At 42.6% G+C, this 23,321-nt stretch overlaps 1 protein-coding gene across 3 annotated transcripts in view; it reads right to left on the bottom strand.

Annotated features, from left to right (window-relative positions):
- Positions 1 to 23,321, bottom strand: part of JAK1 (Janus kinase 1) — a 481,031-nt gene that overhangs the window by 224,095 nt on the left and 233,615 nt on the right. For all 3 annotated transcript variants that reach the window (XM_069232503.1, XM_069232505.1, XM_069232504.1), the window contains exons 9-11: positions 18,504 to 18,627; positions 12,390 to 12,579; positions 928 to 1,034 (exon numbers count right to left, since the gene is read on the bottom strand). In XM_069232503.1, coding sequence (XP_069088604.1) covers positions 928 to 1,034; positions 12,390 to 12,579; positions 18,504 to 18,627 — 421 coding nt within the window. The remainder of the gene's footprint in view (positions 1 to 927; positions 1,035 to 12,389; positions 12,580 to 18,503; positions 18,628 to 23,321) is intronic.

Here is a 23,321-nt window from a genome sequence, read left to right as displayed (position 1 = left end):
AGGTATTTTAGCATTGCATTAGGGTGAGTAGAGAGTGTGCACGTATGGCGGGAGTTGTAGATGGAATATGAGAGTAGACAGCAAGAATGTAGATGTGGGGCAGAGGAGTGGATGTGGGCAAGACAGCACATAAAGCAAGTAGGTGGATGGGATGACAGTAAATATGGCAAGAAGGTTTGGGATTAGACTACTGATCAGCAATGAACAGAGAGAGTGGGTGAGAGAAGGTGCAAAGAGTGGGAGCGAGAGAGCACAAAAGCTGGCCAGTGACATACTACAATCAAAATTCAGATGAGCAGTCTGTAAATACATGTTACAATCAAAGCACAATTGTTTGTTTTTACTGTCATATAAAAGTTTGCTTTTATACCTGCACATCTGAAATCGGTTGCTCCTAAATATTTGGATAAGAGCCTATAATTTTTACCTGGGATCGTTTGGAAAAAAGTTAATTCGGAACCCTACGTTTTTAACTGGCTAGCTATGACAAACATGAGGAAATCCTTCTAGAAAGAACATAGCTTCACTCAAATTTCACATGCTGCCAGGTTAGCTAGAATGTATAACAAGACAGCATGCTACTATACCAAGACCACGAAAGGCTAGTAAAATATCAGATGAACCGTGTTCTTGCATGGCAGTAGTCCTGGGGGTTAACAGGAGACTAGAGGTAGGCTTGGTGTCCCGGGTGAATGCTCAGTAAACATTTTTGTCTGTTTTCTTTTGCTCTGTTTCTATGTCTTCTCCCTGTTTCCTTTCAAGTTCCACCTGCTAGATGAAATAGGAAGCCCGTGTACATTTGCACTGAAATGCATACTGATGTTGAGATCGCAAGTTTATCTTTACTTTAACACAATTCTGTATTCATAATATTTCTGTCAAGATATTAAATGGCTGTGATATGTAATCCATGAAAGGAACACTCACTTGATTTATTTCTTCTTTAAGGATTCGATGGAAACTCAGCTGACTGAGAGGATAGACAGGCTGCCATTCTTGAGCCTTCTTAGTTGCCACTAACAAATTGGAAATTTCTGTTAAAAGAAAAGAATATAAATAATTTTATAAAAAAGCTTTTCTCTGTCACAACATATTCTTTGTATAATCGTAACTATTCTGCAACAAACTCCCAAAGAGAATGGAAAACTAATATTGCCACTTGAATATAGACTTAGGCTGAATGTAAGATCTCAGTATAAGCCACATATTTAAATTATGCACTGGTGCCTTGGTACTAGAAATAGGAGTCTTGAGGAAGCTGTTGGATTGAGGCAGCCTAGGTTTTATTGGTTTCCTGATATTAGTTTATAATTATATTTGTAAGAAAGGACACATGTAAAATAGTTAAGACTTTAGGAAGCACTACCTTATATGTCAAAAAGCAAATTTACACTGTTCATGGCTGGTGCTCGCTGACCCAAGCTAGTAAATGGTTGAACAGTGCTCTATGACATGCAAATCACAGGCCATGGGTTCGAACTGAGTTTCTACCATCATGGTCATGCCAATATATATATATATATACATATATATATATGTATATATATATATATAGGTAGGTCCTATGCAAAATATGTTTTTCATTACTCCTATACCGAATTCAGAAATGCTATGAGCCTGTTGTACAGCCGTACAGTCTGAGGATGCAGAAATGAGAGGAAAAGAGGACTTTACTAATGTTGCATCCCTACTGTTTTCAGTGAATGAGGAGCACTGTGCTAGGGAAAAATCAAGGGACATTACAAGGGGGTTGGAATCTCATGAAGAGATGATGCACTCACCATATGATCATCTTGATAAAAGTATTTGTGTTTACTATGATTCTGTATAAATGCTGAAACCGTTATAATCTTGCTAAAACTGAAAGGAGAGGTCAAGGCAAAAAAGGCAACTTGCAGTGATACTGACCTTTCCTTGCCACAAGGACCAAGTATGTAAAGTGAGGATGACCAAGAGGATTGTATGTTACTTGCCTAAAGTAAGAAAATTAGTTACTTACCTGTAACTATAGTTCTCCAGTATTGGAATCTTTCGTAGATTCCCATGGTTGAATCATTCCCAATCGTCGAGATAGGAGTCCCTGGTCCCTTTTATAAAGTAGTGCCGACATAGGCCTAAACCTAAAGGCCCCAGGCCTCTCAGTTTAGTATTCTATCAGAGTTAGTTTGAGAAAAGAACTACATTTGAGACACCACCCTTTAGAACCCTCCTGAGAGAAGCTCCAGTCCCTCAGATTTTCTGACCACTACTGCGTAGTCATAACTGTAAATGAGAGGTAATGGTGAGCTTCTTCGGGGAGGTGGATGGGTCACATGTGAATCTATGAAAGATTCATATACTGAAGAACTATAGTTACAGGTAACTTTTTTTTCACTACAGTATTGGGACTTTCAAATATTCACATGCTTGAATCAGAGTAGCAGGCAGTAGTGATGCACACTGTAGTATAAACTATGATTGTTTCAAATGAATATGAACAAGATGCATAAGAAAACATATATACATAAGAAAGCCTAAAATTCAAATACTTAGACTTGTTACTAGAAACCACACTGTATATCAACCTTGCATTTTTGATAGATTTTAAAATAAACTATGTGCAGATCTGACCTTAGGAAGGTGGGATGGCAGCGATAGCTCCACTTTAATGGAATAGATGTCTTAGGACCACCTGGCCCATAGCTACTTTTCCTTGAGGTGCTGCATCCAGGCAGTAATGTCAGATGAATGTGTGGCAGTTCTTCCAGGTTGCTGCCCTGCAAATGTCCTGGAGCAGCACCCCAGCAAACAGTGCAGCGGATGTTGATACTGTCCAGGTAGAGTGAGCACAAACAGAAGCTTGTAGCGGCTTGCCTGTTGCTTGATGGCAAAACCAGATTGTCGATTAAATCCATTGGGATGCTTTGCTTGGAAGTGGTTGACCCTTTCTGTGGTAGAAAGAATCAATCTCTTCCACAAACAATTGACTAGACTTGCAAAAGGATTTGGTCCTATCCAGGTTGAACTTTATGCATTGTTTTACATTTAATGAGTGAAGAGCCCTTTCAGCTGCTGTTGCTGAGTTTGGGAAGAAAGTCTGTAGGACCAGCGGTTCATTAATATGAAAGTCAGATAGAACTTTGGGTATAAACCATGGGTTTGTGCGTATGAGTATTCTGTCTTCTCTAATTTGTAATAAGGGTTCTTGGATAGACAGCGCTTGGATCTCACTACCTCGCCTGGCTGAGGTAAGAGTTATCAGAAAAGCTACCTTCCATGAAAGAAATCTGAGAGTAGCCCTGTGGATCGGCTCAAACGGCTGTTTCATGAGCTGCGCGAGGACTCTGTTGAGATTCCAGGAAGAAGGAGAAGGTCTGAAAGGTGGAAAAGCCCTAAATAGGCCCTTTAAAAATAGTTTGATAATTCTGGATGACCACAGTGAAGGTGTCTAAACGACGAGATAGCCACCAGATCAACCCTAATGGTTGAATGATCTAGGACGGAACGTGCCAGATGTAGTAAATAGGGTAATACTCGTTCTTGTGAGGAGGATATGGGAGGTATCTGTTGTTGTTGGTGCCACAGACAGAATCTCTTCCACTTACATGAGTACATTTTATTAGTGCTGACTGCTCTGACCCCAGACAGTATATCTCTGCACTCCAGAGGGATGTCTAGATGTGCAAACTCATTCTGCTCAGGAGCCATGGTGATAAGTGTAATGATTAAGGATTCAGGTGCAAGACTAGCCCTTTGCTCATTGTTAGGAGATGCGGACATATCTTCAGTGGGATGTGAGGCTACAATGAGAACAGGAGAAGCTTGGTGAACCAATGCTATTGAGGCCATGTAGGAGCTATTAAGATCAGCATGCAGGGATCCATGTTCATCTTGGTGAGAGCCTTCGGAATCAGGGAAATGGGCAGAAAGACGTAGAGAAAGATTCTGCACCATGCCATGGAAAATACATTCTCCCCATGATACCCGATGGTGATGTCAGCTTGCCTAGTATCAGCATTTGGTTGGCGAAGAGGTCGAGGTTGGGTGTCCCCCACTGACCGAATATGTGGTTGACTGTTCGCTGATCCAACTCCCATTCATGGCAGACTGATTTTAATCTGCTGAGAGAATCTGCTATTTTGTTTTGCTTCCCTGGGACATGATCCGCTTGTAGCAGCACTCCATGTTCATGGCCCATTCCCAAATTTCCTGTGCTTCTCTGGAGAGGAGTAGGAATCTTGTACCTCCTTGCTTGTTGAGGTAATGCATTTTAGTGGTACTGTCTGTTCTTATTAGTACCTCCGAATTGGCAATTCTTGGAAAGAATGCATTCAAAGCTCGATGGAGTGCCCCTAGCTTTAGGAGACTTATGTGTAGTTTCCGAAGAGACGGTGGCCATTTGCCACTGCTCCGTAGGTCCTGCAGAAACGCTCCCCAACCTTCTAATGAGGCATCCGTGGTGATGACCCGTGGAGGTGGCCCAGGTTGGAAAGAGAGGCCAATCAATATCTTATATTTATGAATCCACCAGCCCAGAGCTTTAATTATGGGGGAAGTGATCTTCATTTGATTGTTGAAGCTGCCTGTGGCTTGAATCCATTGTAGGCTGAGCTGTTCATGTAGGAACAAGCTCAACTCAGACAAGACCAAGATCCTTATCCTGGGACCATCCACATCAGCCTGGGAAAATTCCTGGTAACAATTGACTATCGGCACCACCCCCCACACCAACAAACTACACACGCAACTTTAGCATCATCTTGGACTCAATGCTCACCATGACCTGCCAAGTCAACTCAGTCGCATCCTCCTGCTTTCGAACATTCCGACTTCTCTGGAAGATCTCCAAATGGATCCCAAAGGACTGCTGCAAAACCGTAACACATCCCTGGTTACCAGCAGACTCTACTATGGCAACGCCCTCTACGCTGGTACAACCCAAAAGAACCTCAAGAAATTACAGCACATCCAAAACACCTCTGCCAGACTCATCCTGGACATTCCCCGCCGCAAACATTTCTCCACTCACCTACGAGACCTCGACTGGCTCCCTATCGAGAAGAGAATTAACTTTAAGCTCCTTGCTTACAAGTCCCTTCACGACCTAGGGCCTGCCTACCTCAACCAAAGCATCACCTTCTCCCCCCCCCACAGATTTCTCCACTCAACAAGCACTAGCCACCGTACTCCACATACGGCAGACCTCAGCTGGTAGGAGATCCTTCACCTACCTTGCTGCTAAGAGCTGCAACATCCTGCCCCTGCATCTCAGGCAGTCACCATCGCTACCCCAATTCAGGAAGGACCTTAAAACCTGGTTCTTCGACTGAAACTCAAGAGGACAAACCCCTGTTCTGCCTTGAGACCGTTACGGGTGAGTAGTTGCACTTTATAAGCCCTGGTTTGATTTGAAGGGGAGCATTTGTAGTCTGCAAAATGGTACTAGCGGGATGCATGAGGACATCATCCCCAATTACGATTTGTAAAGGCGTATTGAAATGTATTTTCTTCTTTGAACTGACTTTGCCAAGACCATTAACTTTTACTGTCTTTCTGTAGTGGGGCAGGCTATGTTGGAGTTGGTGTTCAGGTTTGATCCTAAGAAAGTGATCGTACGTGATGGGTGAGGATTGGATTTCCCCAATTTATGGTTAGGCCCAAGCTGTTGAGCAGGGTAATGTGCTTTTTTTGTTGACTTGCAAGCTGCTGAGAAGGACTTTGCTTTTATCAGCCAATCGTCCAAGTATGGGAATACATGGTGCCTTTATCTTCTCAAGAATGCAGCCACAGGTGCTAGGCACTTCATAAATATCCTGGGAGCTGATTTTAGACTGAATGGCAGAACTCGAAACTGGTAGTGGCTGCCGGCTACTGTGAATCTTAGGTACTGTGGGAAAAGTGGATTCAGATGTGAAAATATGAGTCCTTGAAATCTAGGGTGGACAGGTAGCCTCTGTGGTTCAAACGGAGGAGGACGTCCTGCAGAGTTATCATGTGGAATGACTGTTTTTTCAGATAGGTGTTTAATTCTCTGAGATCGAGGATAGTTCTCCAGTCTTTTATTTTTTTGCAAATGAGGAAGTATCTGGAGTCAAATCCTTTCCCTTGCTGAGACTGCCATATATGAAGCCATCCCACGTCTTCTGGTACCACGAAAGGAAGGCTTTCTACACTGTAGCGCACCTAGAGATTTGGCAGTCTCTGTATCAGTTTTGATTGCCTGAAGAGCTTCATCAATATGTTTCCAAAAAAGGGCTTGCCCATCAAAAGGAAGGTCTAATATTTTATTTTGCACCTCCCGGAGAAAAGACCTGGCCTTCAGCCAACCTTGTCTTTTAAGTACAGCAGCCCCTGCTAGCGGACAGAATGCAGTGGTGGCAATATCCATCACACAGTCAATAATCTCTGCTGATGTGTGCTTTCCTTCTTATAAGATTTTTCTAGGTAGCTAGTTGATATATGGGGCGATGTCTACCCATAGTTGTGTGTCATAGCACTAGAAAATTGGCAGTTCTTACCCTCAGACTTGACACTGAGGATAATCTCTTGTCAACATTATCTAACCACCTGCCTTCCTTATCAGGAGGTGCAGAAATTGGTGTGGACGGGTTTTTGGATTTCCTCTGGGCTGCAAGCGCTATCACCGAGTCTGAAGGAGGGTGACCAGTAAAGCACGCCGGGGCATTTTCCGGTGCTTCATATTTTTTATCCAGACCCAGGAGAACCGCCGTGGCTGTTGCTGGGTTTTGCATAACATTCAATCCCTCTTCCCATATATAACTGACCATTGGCATGGAGCATACTGACATTTGGAACGGCTTTTTGAAGTTGTATATAAAACAATCCATTTGCTTGGATGGCATGGGAAGTGTGAATCTTTTGGCAGTCCTTTCCAGGAGATTGTGAAATCCCCCGATGTACTCTAGAGGTGAGCCTACCTTCATAGGTGAAGAGGATGATAGAATTAGGAGCACATAATCATCCCATTCTAAGTGATTGTCTTGAAGCTCACGTCCCTCCTGTTCTCCTTCTGAGATGTCCTTGTCCTTTAACAGGGCTGTATTAGGTGTGTAAACTTCAGCCAAGGATAAAGATGTGGGCATCTGATGTGGGGTGGTGACTTGAGGTATTGGTGATTTTACCAGCACTGCTTCATCTGTGGACGGGAATCTCTTTTTGCAGGCCGCCAACATGGCTTGCAAGTCCATAATCAGGGAACTTAGCATATAGACCATTCCCTCCTGGTGTGGTTGGATCATAGTCCTTGTAGTATTCCTCGTCATCATCTTGATATTTTACATTCATCTGAGAAGGACTGTGTGCTGTTCTATAGGGTCCCTCCTCATCAAATCGTCATCCCCCTCCAGCAGGTGGGCTATTATCAATGTGGAAGAGTGCTCTGGGGTTACTTTGACCATTTCTTGTCTTTTTTGTCATTTTCTGCTCGCTAACAGGGTCGTCCACGAGCTTGTCGACGGTGCTGAAGTCGGTGACAGTGCAGCAGGTGCACTTGTCGTCTGTGGAGTTGCTGTCATTGACGACTTAGAAGATACTTTTATCGTCGACGGCTTAGTTGATGAGGCCACCGCCAACAAGGGCGTCGTTGGAAATGATGCAGACAAAGAAGCGATGGCTACAATTATCTGATGGCAATGTATAAGTCTTCTTTGATATTATTATATTCTCTATCAAGAGGCACTCAAGGGACACATTTAGCCGCATCTTAGCTAAAGAGGTCAACACCACAAAGGTCCCAATGCCATGGAGGGCACCTAAAAACCCATGTTGGTGATTGTTCTCTTGCAGCTTGCGTCTGAATGACTGGAACTGGGTTTTTGTAAAGCTGTCATACTAGGGCTTTACATCCCATCACTGAAGGGAACTAATGGCTCACCCAGTTGCTTTGATGGTGTTAGAATCTCGATGAGTAGGTATACTTTATTTTCAGTCAATGGTAAAGAGTCCTAGATTTCAGCTGCTTTGTTTTTGCGTGCATAAGCCTCCTTAAAATGTCTTTCTAGTGACCTGTTGACTGCACTAATATTCTGAAGATCAAAAAGAAACCCTTAAAGCAAGGTTCAACTCAGAAAGTAAATTATCTGCTTCGGGTCATCATGGGAAAGGTAAGGAGTATATGACTAGAGCTTCTGAAACCCAAACAAATGCTGTTTCCCATCAGTACTGAAGGCCAAGGATCAGAAGGACCCAGACTCTGGTGTAAAACTACTGAGGTGGCAAAAGTCTGAACAGAGGCCATATGTGATGCAGTCACAATTGTAGCAAACCCTTATAGGTCACCCTATGTCACTGGGACAAGTGTCTGTAGCCTGGTGGTGCAGAGGCTTGCAGCTGTGCTGTGATTAGCATGGTGGTAAGAAGGTTTACCTATGACTTTGGTTTTAGTTTTCTGGTTAAATGTTTTACTGAATTTGTAGGACACAATATAGAAATCAAGTGGAACAGAAAAATCCAATCAGCCTCTCCCAAGAATAACTCTCCCAACTCCTTCCCCTTCCTTTTCCTTCACCTCCCTCGTATAAGGTGGATATTAGATATCTGAATTGTCATTCTGCTTAAACCGCGTACCCTTCAAGGTGTGATATCTGGGGATAATGATACATTTGGAGGACATGTGGTGCAATTTGCTCTCTAGGTGTCTAGCAAATGACTCAGCTAGGATGATTTGGTTTGCTCTCAGACATCATGGGCATGTAAACTCTTGGAATTCAGGAAATTGTAGGCTCTTGGAATTACTTTGTAAGAAACGTAAGTACTAGATCGCATTACCATTCAATTACTGGCAAGACCAGTTAGCAGCTAAAAGTACATATTTGCCTGGCCAATAAACATCCTTTTCTATATGCTTCCCTTATACACCTGTGATAGCATGTCAAACTCCAAGGAGCACCTGGATCAATCGCAACCCTGTTTCAGAGTACAATGGCACTCTGAGAAGGATGAAGCCAAACTTTTCTTCTATTATCTTTAGCAACATATGTCAAAATGTTGTCAGTTTCATCTATTTCCTAAAGATATGAAGCCAGGCATACAGTCCGCTGCATCCCCACTGACACAAAGTTGAGCAGCCTTGGTCTTAAGGATAAATCTTTGACCTGGTTTGGTACCATTCCCCACTGACACAAAGTTGAGCAGCCTTGGTCTTAAGGATACATCTTTGACCAGGTTTGGTACCATTTCAAGAAAAGTGTAAAAATTGCCCCTTTACTTTCCTGTGAAAACAAAAAAGGTCAATAGTGTAGGGATTGATTTGATTCAAACGCTTTTTATGGCAAGCACAATGAATTTTCCCTGGAATAGTTTTTAATGAGTCATACAATTTCTTATACTGATTGTATACAACCTGCCTCTGTAGCAACCACTCCAACCTAAAACAATTTAAATAGGTCTCGGACACCAAAATGAAGGGTAAGATGAATACAAACATTAAACCACACACCAAAAATAGGAAAAAATTACAATATGTTACAAGATCCTGTTAAGGTTAAAGAAGACTTATTGTCCATATCCTTATTTAGGGTTGTTGTGGGTAAGTATGAAGTTCAATTCAAAAATCTTTTCCTTGCTTCTTAGACTGAATTAATTAAACAATGGGATATGTAAAGGAACTTTTCCTGAACAAGATTGACATGTTTCATTCTAAGGAGCATGTGCTTGCTGTAAATAGTATTTGAATCAATCCCTACAGTATTCCACCTTTTTTCCCACTTTATCTGCCCAGGAGTAGTGGAGTTAGATGGGCATACCCCTTTGTATATTCTGGTGCTTTATCTTCCTGTGGCCTGACGATCTTCGCGGCAGATCTAGATACACCAAGGATACTAAATGTGCTCTACTTATTACCCCTCCCCTGTGCTGTGTGCTAATGGCAGAGACTCCAGTTGCCCTCATAGGGGAGTAGATGCCCAAACAATTGCTCTAACGTGCCACCAGAGGATACCTTTGTGCATGGATTCTGCTCCATTGTAAAGTTAATGAATACACTTTCCTGTGCACAGGGGACCTGTGCACCCTCTTGGATGCCACTCCTACAGATTTGAGACCTTGTGGGCCATGGAATCGATCCTGCCCCAGTAGTCCAATATGTAAATGTTGACAAGACTGTGCTGAGGACTTGTAATCATGTCTTCTGCTCTTCCGTTGTGGCCTTCACATGCACTGCACCCAAAATGGTCCCCGGAGACAGCAAGCTCTACTATGCAGCATCAAAGGCCTCACCATGGGTGGGGCATGCATGCAGATTTCCTGTCTGGCCATTCAGACTCAGGTAAAATGCAGTCACATCCCTGTCTATTGCCTCTCGTATGAACATAACAATCTGCCTTTCACTTTGCCTCCTGTAGGCAGTAGCTGGCTCCTCACTAACCTCTGCTAACATACTTGTCTCCATAGTGCTGAATCATCCCTCACTGCTGCTGGGTGAGAGTGGGATCCTGCACTGCGTTATCAGTTCTCTTTGTGGTCCAACCATTTTAAGGCATAGGCAAAGTGGGAAAATTTCCCAGGGCATCTATCTAACTTCCAAAGGGTTCCCTGATAAAGTAAGTGGACCGGAGAGACAAAGCAGGAGAAGAGTGTTAAGCAGAAAACTATCAGATTTCATCTGATGAAAGGTGAAAAACATTGATGCAGTGTTTTGATTTTCACAGCAAGAATGCCAGTTGGGAAAAATGGGAGTTGGGGGGGAGTTATTAATGATTATGATTTTCCATCAATCAATGCAAAAATTTCAAGTGCTGTGTGTATTTGTCTTATATTAACATTATTCCCTAGTCCACTAACCATCCACCAAGACACAGTTAATGTGTCTTTCTTACAGGGGGAGGAACAGGCTGGTTAGACACAGAATACAAAAATATTTATTATTGCAAAAAATGGATATAAAGCCATAAAGAATTTGCTTTATCAATTATTTTTCAAACCTTCTTTGAACACTATTTGGCTGGTGGATCCCAGGCAACTTCAGCTTTCAATTATTTTTGCGTTCACCATTTCTTATATGTATGATTATAATTCAATATTGCTTGATATATATCAAGAGGGCTTAAAATGTTTTTAAATGGTAATAAATTCAAAGTTGATACAAACCAGGGGCCCTAAAATATGCCCTGCCCAAGGGCCCAAAAACCCTTAACATTATACTGCTGGCCCCCTTCAGCTGTCGCAGACCAACACTTCATAATCTGTTTATTAAGCTACTGTGTCAAGCAAGATGCCCCTTGGTCTTCAAACATTATCTAGTCATTAAGGGCTCCAATGTACCTTACTCAAGCAGGTTTTCCAAATGTAATTAACTCTCATGTGTGACCAAGCCACACACTTCCTGGTATGTGCACTACTCAAACCTAATTTTCACTATTTATTTAAAAGACCCTTCCACCCGAAAGCAGTCTACAAATTTCATTCCTTTATAACTTAGGCTGCATTAAATGCACTATGACTCACACAGTTACCCAAAAGTAAGAACAAAACTAATACAAAGGGAAGTGTACAATATGCTTTATAATAACATTAGCATTTTAACTTTCAAAATAAATAAATATAAGGAGATAGAGCCCTCTACCTATGCCTGAATGTTCTCTTCATGTCGTCATTGCTGGAGCCACGAATGGTGAAAGGATTGTCGGAGCTACAGTAAAAAAATGCTGTAGCTACTGTATATTATGAAGGCATTGGGTCTCCCCCGGGGCCATGATCTCTAAAACGAATACTATGGTATATGGCCTACCAAAGTTGTTAGGGAAAGAATGGTTTGCTAGTTTATACCCTATGCAGCAACAGCATCTCGTCACATTGAGCAAAATCAAAGGATTCATGTTTTGGGAACAAGAAGGGGACTTCATTTAAAAAAAACCTTTCATACTTTTCAATAGATGCTCCAAGTCTACTCCCACCAGACAGCATGCTTCACATAACGGGAAAGCCAAAGTAGAGAAAGAAAGACTGTACCTAAGAACATGGAGATCAATAAATCTGCTAAACACAATAAAAGGTAAGGCAACAGACCAATAGCTGACTTGAGTTTCTAGAAATGTATGGTGGTAAAAGCACACAAATTGCTCAAATTATGGCACATAGAAATATATGAATGTGTGAATGCCAGGCATAAACATGTAAACTATGAAAGTTAGCAATAATTTCTTTGTTTGGGGACCTCAAATGTCAGAATATTGTCATGGTGGCAGAGATTCAGTAGGTTGGAGAATCTTAAGACCTCTTTAAATTTTTAAACAATAAATTCAAACCCTTGACTTTCACTATGTTCGCCCATTTTTAACAAAAACTAGTTTTGTTTTTTTGTAAGTATGTTGCTCAATAATTGGGAATGAATACAAAAGAAAACAACATTTGTCATTGTGAGACATCAAAGGATATGTATTATAAAAAAATACCTCTGGGCTTAGGGGGACAGCACTTTCTTAACGTGAAGCTCACATTGTCTGCTCTCAGCATTTGTCCTTTTAGATGTGCCATTAGGTCTCGTAATGAAGTAAAACAGCGGTCTGTGCCTAGCAGACAATATTGATCTTTCTTTACTTCAATCTGAAAGTTCTTGTATTGTTTAATACACTTTGATGAATCCTAAAAAAAAGAGATGGACAAAGAGTAAATTAAAAGCATTATTGCAAACAGAAATCCGAAAGTGAAGTGCTTTAAGTCAATGCCCTGATCCACATATTTCACAAACCTATGATAAATTGTAACACTTTTTGACAATGGAAACCTTATGTTAGTCATTCAAAAAAGGGTGAGGTAGCAGGACACAGAGGGTTGGGACATGTTATAGGAGAGAGGGTGGTATGGGTGGGGGGGGGGGGGCTCATTGGTACCATGAGCGTCTCGCCACTTTTCCAGCCCCTAATAAGAATTAAATGGAATATCTGAATTAAACATCAATTAGAATCAATCAGAAAAATGACATGGCTGAGGCAGGTTGATAAAGCATAATAAGTATTCCAGTTTTGGTGGCTTCGAAAGTAACTGCATGCAAGAGATGAAAACAGCAAAAAAGAGTCTTCAAGTACTCACAGTCACAAATATATTTGGTTTGGGAACAGATGCAGGTGAGAAACTATTGAAACTATTTGAAACAGAGGGAAGGCAAGTAAGGTGTTTGAAACCTGTAAAGAGTATTTTGTAGAATCTCACTGAAGTGAGAAAGTAATTAGTAGTAAATCATAATGAAGAGCATTTGTGAAGGTGACATGTTTAATGCAGAATTGAACACTGCCCGCATTAATAAAAGCAATGACTAGCACAAGGGTTTGAATAAATATGGCGTGCTAGACAGACACAAATAAAAACGGGAAAGTGCACAATCAGAGTTACCTAACAAGCACTGGCAAAGCCAATAGGTCTAACCTATTCAAGAGCCACTGGCTTTGCCTATGTGTTTTAGCCATCTTGTTTACCAGCGTGGCTGCTGTTCAGCAAGGCTAAACGTTAGTGGCGCAGAGGAGAGGAGTGTCATAGAGGGGAATAGTGAAGAGTGGAGTAGAGTGCTTTGCAGCAGGCATATTAACCATCTGCGCTACCTTAGATAAGTCAAAATTGCCACTAGACAAAACTCCCATCTCTCTCCAGCTGGTACATTGATCACCAGAGTTATCTTGATGCTTTTATTATTTACCGAACGATGGTGGATGTACAAAGAACTTTGCAGTGCTTTTGAACCTGCTGCACAAATAAGTAATAAATATAAAAACATGCACTTTTCTGTCAGAGACCCCAGCTGGATAAGTGCCTTTCTCCTGGTACAGGCCTGCAAATCCACTGGGAATGTGTCACAGACCCTTTGGGGGCAGCAGACCCCAGGTTGGGAACCACTGGTGTAGAGAATTGTGGCACAGAGTAGTGAGGAGTAGAGTGGCGAAGAGTTGACCCATGGAGAAGGCAGTTGTGCAGAGTAGAGTTGAGTGGCACAGAGTGCAGTAGCGGACAGTGCAGTGCAGAGTAGAGCTGAGTGGCACAGAGTGTAGTGGCATAGAGTGACGCGGAGTAGAGTGGCATAGAGTGGTGCAGAGTAGAGTAGCATAGAGTGGTGCAGAGTAGAGTATAGTGCCATAGAGCAGTGGCTCCCAACCTGTGGTCCGTCGCCCCCCAGGGAATCATGGCACATTCCTGGAAGATCCGCAGGCCTGGGCTGGCAGAAAGGCACTTCTTTAACTGGGGCTTCTGACGGAAACGTGTGTGTATGTTATATTTATTACTTTCTTTGGGAAGAAGTTTTAAAAGTACTACAAAGTTCTTTGTACATCCAGCATCATTTGGGCAATAATACAAGCATCAAGATAACTCTGGTGATAATTTACCTGTTGGAAAGAGATGGGAGTTTTATCTAGAGGCAGTTTTGACTCATCTATGGTAGTGCAGATGGCTAATATGCCTGCTGAAAAGAAAGTGTTTCATGCAAAGAACAGTATTTTATGTGCATAGCATAGTAGGTTACTGCTTATGTCACAGAGATTCTTTTGTTACTGATTAGCAACAATTGTAATCTAGCACAGAGAGCTATAAACTGCCATCAAAGAGCTGCATGCAAACTGCATGGCACAAATTAGAAAGTTATTTTGTTTTCCAATCTTTCCTTTTCCATATGCTGCGAAAAAGTTTGCTTGCGTAGAAATACATTCTTATCATTAAAGTCAACGCTAACCACTTTGTTATATTCTGAATCCTGAGTTTTTGCTTCACTAAACAAAGCACTCTTGGAAAATGCGTATTATTGTGGATGACATGTGAATCCTACACCGTGTAGTCCCCTGTAAAGTGCTCTAGCACCTACATTGGTATGAGAGGTGCTATGAAACAAATGAATTACATGTGACAGAGAGCCTATGGAGAGATGAGAGGCCCTTATGGTTTTACTTCCTTGACCCACCGCATATTTATGTGAAGAAGCTTTTGCAGATCTTATGTACCTAAAAAATAAAAACAGAAATCACTTGGGAAATGTAGAATATGACCTGAGGATTCAGCTTTCCTAAATAAAACCAAATATTGAAAAGTTAGCCGCTGAGATGCAGTGCCAACCTTCCCATTAACATTTATCGATTTTTGCATATTCTGTCAATATAAAAAAATTATATCTTTAGAAATTCAAGTATTTGTTTGGTGCGTACTTGTTTGTGTACTTTGTGTAAATTACTGTTTTAATGTTTGACATTTAAATTGTACAAACTCCTTGGGGGTCCCTGGCTTCCAGTAATGATTCAGTTGGGATTCTCAGGAGTCAAAAGGTTGGGAAAGACTCTCAGAGTGCAGTGGCATAGAGTGGAGTAGCGCAGAGTAGAGTGGCACAGAGTTCAGTGGTGGATAGTGCAGTGTTGTAGAGTAGAGTGTCAGAGTGCAGTGGAGTAGAGAGCAGTTTTGTAGAGAGCAGTGGTGTAGAGTACAGTGATGCAGAGTTGTGTACAGTGGATTGGCATAGAGTGCAGGAGCATAGAGCTGAGTGTTAGAAAGTAAAGTGCATTGTTATCGAGTGTATTGGCATAAAGTGCAGTGGCGTAGAGTGCATTGTTGCAGAGTGGTGTAGAGTACAGTGGCATAGAGTGGAGTTGTGCAAAGTAGATTGGTGTGTCTTGATTGGAGTGGTGTGGACTGGAGTGGTGAGGAGTGCCGTGGCTAGGAGTGCAGTGGTGTAGAGTGGCATAGAGTAGAGTGGTAAAGGGTAAAGTAGAGAGGCGTAGGGTGGAGTGGCACTAAATGCAGTGGCTTGGAGTAGTGCAGAGTAGAGTGCAGTGGTGTGGGGTGTGTAGAATGGAGTGGTGTAGAGCGGAGTATGCATGGTATGGTAGTGCACTGTCATTACTGACAACACTTTTCAACTGAAATGAGCATTACATCTGCACAGACATACTGTTTTACTAATAAAACTATACAGTGCACAAGCAAAAATGTGTGGAAATTGCATCACATAGTGTAATTATTTGTTTTGATAATATTAAAGTATTTGCTTCCAACACACTTCAGAAATAACAAAAATGTACTTAATTTGTGTTACTAATTATGATATATTCTGAAATACTTACATTGTTCATTCAAATGTTGTGAACTAGAAAAAATCTATTTTCTACCCCGTGTCCAGCAAGATTGTCAGATAAATCCTCTCAATTTGAAGCAGAAAAAGACAAGTAAACATACACTCTCAGAAGACAATGTCTGACATTTGACCTTGGCTTTTGAATGCACAGCAAATGTGACAAAATATGAACAACATTTAAAGACCTATTTACAGAAAGTTAGTTTGTGGAAGGATCAAGTAAACACAGTTCAGTCAAGGGGAGGGCCGAATCTGGGCAGCCTAAAGCAAATAAAGACAGCAAATAGAAAGCCAGAAAATGTGAGTTCGCCTGGGACGACTCCTGGGGGCCTGCAGCGCTCAGCACCCCCCTCCGGCCACACACAACCTCAGCATCATCCTCAACTCCTCGCTGTCTATGAACCATCAAGTCAACGCTGTTTCGTCCTCCTGTTTTCACACGCTCAGTCTGCTCCGAAAGATCTTCAAGTGGATCACTGTCAAATCCAGAAGAACAGTCACCTAGGTGCTCATCAGCAGCAAGCTCGACTACGGCAATGCACTCCATGCCAGCACATCCCAGAAGCTCAAAAAGAAGCTGCAATGAATCCAGAACGCTGCTGCTGGACTTATCCTGGACATCCCTCGCCGTAGCCACATCTCCGGGCACTTGAGTGACCGCCACTAACTCCTGATCAACAAACTAATCACCTTCGAGATCCTCCTGCACACCTACAAGGCCCTCCACAATATCAGACCTGCAAACACCACTTCACCTTCCACACACCCACCAGACAACTCCGTTCCACTCAGATGGCCCTGGCCACCATCCCACAAATCTGTAAGACCACATCAGGACAATTCTTCTCCTACGTCACTACTAAGACCTGGCACTCTCTTCCTCTTCATCTCAGGCAATCTTCCTCAATTCAGAAAGGAAATCAAGACCTGGCTCTTTGACTGAACCGGCCATCCAGTGCCTTAACTGAGCTGCAGTACCCTCCACCCCCAGGGCATAGAGACCCAAAGGGGTGATTAGCTGTGCTCTATAAGAATCCTGATTGACTGACAAACCACAAAGCCAATGGAAATCAACAGCCAGAATGCATTCCTAGGATAACTTTATGAAAGTCCAAGATGTTTTTAGCAAACTAGACTGCTGTGCTGTCTGATATTCTGTGATCTAAAAAGGAGACCATGCTTAGAAACATATAGTACGCACCTGTGTCTAAAATAGACGACCTGTTGAGAAGGAGACCTGAAAAAAGTTTAAAATTCTAGGGTACTATGATCTGAAGCTGCAAGAGGTGCAGTGTCAGGGGAGAGCGCAGGATGAAAAACATACTGAATGGAAAATGGGAGCAAATTAGAATCCTGAAATGTTAAAAACTGCTGACAAATAACATGTTCTAGGAGTTTATGAACAAATATGGAGTAGATAGTGTACAGAAATAAGCAGACATTGATAGTCCACAGAAAGTGTGTTGAGAAAAGAGAAAAACAGCACGCTGAAAAATATTTTTTTTTTTTAAAAGATGAAAGAGAAGAAGTAAAGACCAACACAAAATAAGACGAAATAGAGGAATATAATATGCTGGGAGATCAGTAGGCTTTGAAAGATAAAAATAAATTATTGTTCAGAGATAAAAAGCAAACATTCTGCTGTTGATCATTAGAATTTAAACTAGAGTGAGAAAAGCAACGGTAGGAGAGAGTTTTAAACTTACTGGTAAAGATAGAAATAAAGTGAAAGGACACTAAAGAGAACTGAATAAAATGGTGACGATCAATGGAGTAAGTAACTGATTAAGAAGAGTGAATAAGAGATGCAATGAGAGAGTGATCGTACCGTTTGCTTCAACTGAGCTTTTTGGACCCTACACCTTACAGCTTTATGCAGAGACTGTCTACTAAATGGGAGAGAATATGTGATCCTGGCCTGCATGGTGTTGGAATGAGGTTTGAAGGGAAAAGAATTAGAGGCTCTATGCGCTTCCCAGTTACACTCAGTGCATTCTGGATTGCCAGGGCAGTGCTTGCATGAGCAAATGGGCTTGAGCCAACAGGCAGGTAGCAGTGAACTCCTTGGTAATATGAAGAGCACCAGGCATGCCAATGGTAGAAAGACTTTCCCTGGGAAGTAAAGCCACGTAAATCTAAACAAAACTATCTGCACACCCCGTCTCCTTTGTTACTATCCACCCTGAGCAGTAAAAACCTTTGGAATTAGACAGAGACTTGCCCCATCCATATGGTACCTAAATGTCACAGTGTTTTACCAATAGTATGTGTGTACCACTGTTTCATAGCAGATTTTGAACACCTGGATTCCTCTTTAGGCCAAAGGTTTGCCTATCAGACACAACCTTCAACGACAGCCACATACATTTCTAAAAGCAAGAATCATGCTAATACTCTGGCCTATCACATTCACTCAGTATGTCTCAGTAGCAAAAATTTGAATTTTTCATATCGTCCTACATACCCCTAACATTTCACTGCATGTTACAGTCATAAGGATGTGCTTAAAATCTGTACAGCTCCACCTCAACACATACATCCCCGCTTCATCACCTTCTTGTTTCAGTTTGTTGATGGCATATTCAGTGCTACAATTGAGAAAAAAGGAAAGCATTTGGAAAAACATTACTTAACATTAAGAGCACTTTCAAACCAGAAACAACATAATAAACACCGCTGACATTATGACATGTGAACCAATAACTTTTAAACAATGTTGTAGCATTAAGCTTAAATAGAGCTCAAAGTTACAAAATCCTAGACATACTTGTAGTACATAAACAAACAATGAGCATGCTATTTTATTACACCAGGAATAATATTTGGTATACATTTAAGGAATCAGAACATATTTTATTAAATAGCCTTTTATTATGTAGTTTTGCCATCATCAAACGCTGAGAGTAACTGATTTTGCAATTACTCAATTTAATGGTATTTTACGAACTTATTTACCTCAGACTATGAAAGGCTGAGTTGGCCTTGCCAAGATTAAAACTTTGGCCTGCAGATGTTATTTCCAGTAATGTCCTTCTCTAAATATTTATTTTACTCACTACATTATTCCTTTACTGCAGGCCTCACCACAAAGGCAGCCAAGCAGTTTACAAATAACTAAGTTGTGAAAAAAATTACAGCAACATAGACATGAGGCAAAATCCATTTGACTGACTCATGTTTGAGCCCAGAATTGGTGGCTATGGAGAAGGGAGGCAGGTGGAGTGCAGATGAGACTTGAGGGCTTTGTTGAAGGCAAGGAGAGTAGAAGGCAGGCAGGGAAATGGTTCAATGTTTTAGAGGTAGCACAATAGAAAACTTGATTAAGAGTCACAGCTAGCCTGGCTGAAGAGGAGTGATACTCCGAAACCGGTCCCAGGATGCTTGTTTCCGATACAGGAAGGACCTGGCCCGGCAGTTTAGGATGTAATGTTCCATGGGGATCAGGGTCAACACTGACTTACATATGGGCTGGGTCCAAACTGAGGTGGCATGGTGGGCAACAAAAACAATGGATTAAACTCAGATCTTTGTGACTGAGGGTGAATGTTTGCATTGTTCAGCATTCTGTCCATCATCTGTTCTTTTTGCTTTGGTTGCTCTAAGTAGGAAGGGTATGCCCAGACATAGGTCCTGTGCTCACTAAGTCACTGGATTCAAGCTAGCCTGGCTGACAAAGGGTGATACCCTGAAACTGGTCCCAGGATGCTTGTTTACGGGCCAGGGAGGACCTGGCCTGGCAGTTTGGGTTGGACTGTTCCCATGTGATGCCGGGTGAAGATTGGTTTGCATATGGATAGGTCCAAACTCTGGTGGCATGGTTGGCAAAAAATAGATGGATTAAACCCAGATCTTTGTGACTGTGAGTGAATGTTTGCATTATTCAGCATTCCGTTTATCATGTTTTTTTTTTTTTTTTTTTTTTTTTGCTTTTGTCACCCTAAGTGGGAAGGGTATGCCCAGACGTGGGCCCTGTGCTCATTGAGCCACTGGACTCAAGCTAGCCTGGTTGACAAGGGGTGATACGCTGAAACCGGTCCCAGAATGCTTGTCTCTGGTCCAGGGAGGACCTGGCCTGGCAATTTGGGCTTGACTTTTCCCAAGTGGAGCAGCGTCAAGATTGGTTTGCATATGGCTGGGTCCAAACTGGGGTGGCGTGGTGGGCAAAAAAAGATGGATTAAACCCAGATCTTTGTGACTGGTTGTGAATGTTTGCATTGTTAAGCATTCAGCTTGTCATCTGTCTTTTTTTGCTTTTGTGGCCCTAAGTGGGAAGGGTAAGCCCAGGCATGGGTCCCATGCACCATGTCCCTTATCACTGCATGAATTATTTATAAATCACCCCCTACAGCAGGCCTGACAGCCATAAGGCAGGGTGCTTAATATCACATGTGAGGGCATACCTGCCTGAACAGCTATGCCACTGTGCTGGTCAGTTCCATTACTGCCTGTGCAAATGACCAGAGAAGCCATTTAAAAACATGTACTGGACACTGGTGAAAAGAGTTCCCCAGCTACATGATGGCTCCACTAAAAATAGGGATTGATAAACCTACACTGATTTCAATGATGAATTTATCAATACATGCACCCAGAGGGCACCTCTGAGGTGCCTCCTGAAAACCTACCAGCCTCTGGTGTGCCTGCTAGCTAGTTTCTGCCAGCCAGCCACCCGAGACACTGTTCTGACCTCCCAGGGTGACAGCCTTCTGTTCTAAGGAAACCCAGAACAAAGGCCTGTCTGGGAAGAGGGTGTAACACACCCTCCCTCAGGATGGCCTGCCTTCCTAAATGCAAATCTGGCTCCCCCTCACAGGAGAGGAAGATGACCCTTTGTCCAGAGCCACTTTGGCAACTGGGAAGGCAGGTCAATTAGATAGTCAGGTAGACATGCCACCCTCCGACTAGTACCACACCTAAGGTGTGCTAATCTGAGGTGAACACAATTATTCAGAGGTAGCCATCTTTGTGATGGCATACCTAGGAATTCTATGACAGGGTTATGCCCACTTCCCACAGGAAGTGGTCATAGAGGGGGCGTGGTGACCCCAAGGCTACTACCCTACACTTCCCTTATGCCTGTAAATTCCGTATTTAGGGGTGCTCCTGGCACCAGAGAAGCAGATCCTGATGATCTAAGAAGAGCAAGAACACCGAAGAGCCACAAAAGCAGAGAGGAGAGAAGAAGCAGCTGACCTTGTACCAACCCAGCTGGCCTGTCTGCATCCCTCATCGAAAACTGCACCGAAGTCGACTCGTCCTGCAGCTGTTGACTCCAGAAACCCAGGAGGATTGACTCCCTTTGATAAAGACTCAAGACCTCCCATGAACAGCAGACCTGTTCTCCTACAAACGCTAAAGAAAGGACTCTGAGGCCTCCGGAACTGCCAAAACCCAACAAGCGAAGCCACCACTGCACCCATCACCTCTGGTCCGAGTTGAAGTGGGCCACCGGTGTCAACAAGACCCCCCAATCCTCTAGAGTTTGAGTCCATCGTGGTTCACCCCTCCTGGACTCCCCAACGATGCCCGCAGCCTCTGCACACAGGCCCCCTCTACTGCAAATGCTCCGGTAAGAAAAACCCAGACTCCTGAAGACACCTCTGCACCAGTCGCCCCTGTGCCGTGGAGAAGAGGCCTACAGGTGTCACCCTGTACCTGAGCATTGTGAGGTCTGAGTCCTGCTGTTGGTTCAGCCCGACTGGCTTGCTAGCCTGAGCCTGCAGCCTTTTTCCGCAGAGACCGATCTCCATTGAAATGCTTTGGGCTCCAAACACTGTTTTGCACTCTGCACCCAGCTGCCTGTGTACTGCTGGTGCTGCTTTGGAACTTGTCCAGCCCTCACCTTAACTCCTGGAGATTGGTCTTGTAAGTCATTGTACTATACCTATTTGCAGAACGTGTTCTTCCTTCCATAGGATAACATTGCAGAACTCAGAAAGCGCCCACTTTTTAAAGTGAAAAGAATATATATTTAAAAACGTACTTACCCAAACTATTTTTCTCTGATGCCTAAACATATATAAAGATACTTGCTATTTTTAGAAATAGGGGTAGATCTCCTTCTTGAGTCATGCATCTCATTTACTGACTATTGTGTGTATTTGTAACTGTCTTGCACTCCTCTGTGTTAAGCCTAAAGCTGCTTGACCATACTAACCCTTAATAGAGCGCTTTGGGATTGCACAGCAAGCCCCTGTCCACCCATAAGGGAACCCCTGGACTTTTCACACAAATTTCTAGTTATTGATATATCACACAAAGAGCCAGCTTCCTACAAAGTCCTTCTGGTGAGTTATCCTTGTGCACTCATTTGTTCAGGCTTACAACTTTCCATCGGTCTGCAGGCTATGGTTAGTGGGTCTCATCGTTTGTGGGTAGTCTTCCTGTGGGCATGCGTGGTTGTTTCCACTGCATAGCAACCTGCTGCTGGTATGTGTGAGGCTGGGCAAGAAAGGACTTTTTAGATGCCTATTGTCTTGAATAAGTTAATCCTCTAAAGTGGAGTGTGCTTGCAGAGAGTGTCTCAAACATTCTGTCTTTTTTACTTAGTCATTTCTAAACTGGGTAATGCTATTAAACATTATACTGTGAATGTGGCTTTGTACTTCAGATATGAAGTCTGAAACATGGAGCTAGTCATGTCCTGAGAGTAGCTTTGTTGTTGGCTCCGGGAGATGCTCTTGTAATACCTTCATATTATCTTACCAGCTCCTAAAATATCTTGCTAATGTACATGCTGTAGACTGCAATGATGTTAACTTATATGTCTACGGTCTTCTATCTACTGCTGTCTTGTCAGCTAGTGGTTTACAGGTTATTCCTGGGCCTTTAAATCTTGCAGTAACTTCAATTCGAAAAATAACCTTGGAAAATATCCAGGGTGGGGAACCAGAGGCTATAGGGTGAGCTGGCTTCCAAACAGAACCTGTTATACACGTATATGACTGCAGACGGTCTGATGTCCGTCCTGATGAATGCCATGGACAGAATGCCACTAGTCAAAAACATGTAGATGGTATAGTGGGGTTGGGGTACTAGTTCCTCTACTCTTCACATTGAGCTTTTAATACCAAGTGGTACCCTATGTAATATCCAAAAACCAGATTGGGTCATCCACATTGGTTTTTAAATGTAGTTTTTCACAGATCATTAGTTAATAGTAAAGTGCCACCATGATTCCAGGCGTTGGCCCGCTCTTCATCAAACTCGGTTTTTTTGAGAAGGTGGAGGTGTCCCATGATGAAGCTTGACACCTGGTGGTGTGTGAGGACATCCCTTCACA

This window comes from Pleurodeles waltl, chromosome 4_2, assembly GCF_031143425.1.
Source record: "Pleurodeles waltl isolate 20211129_DDA chromosome 4_2, aPleWal1.hap1.20221129, whole genome shotgun sequence".
In the NCBI taxonomy this organism is placed as follows: domain Eukaryota; kingdom Metazoa; phylum Chordata; class Amphibia; order Caudata; family Salamandridae; genus Pleurodeles; species Pleurodeles waltl.
This window is presented reverse-complemented; position numbering and strand designations above follow the sequence as displayed.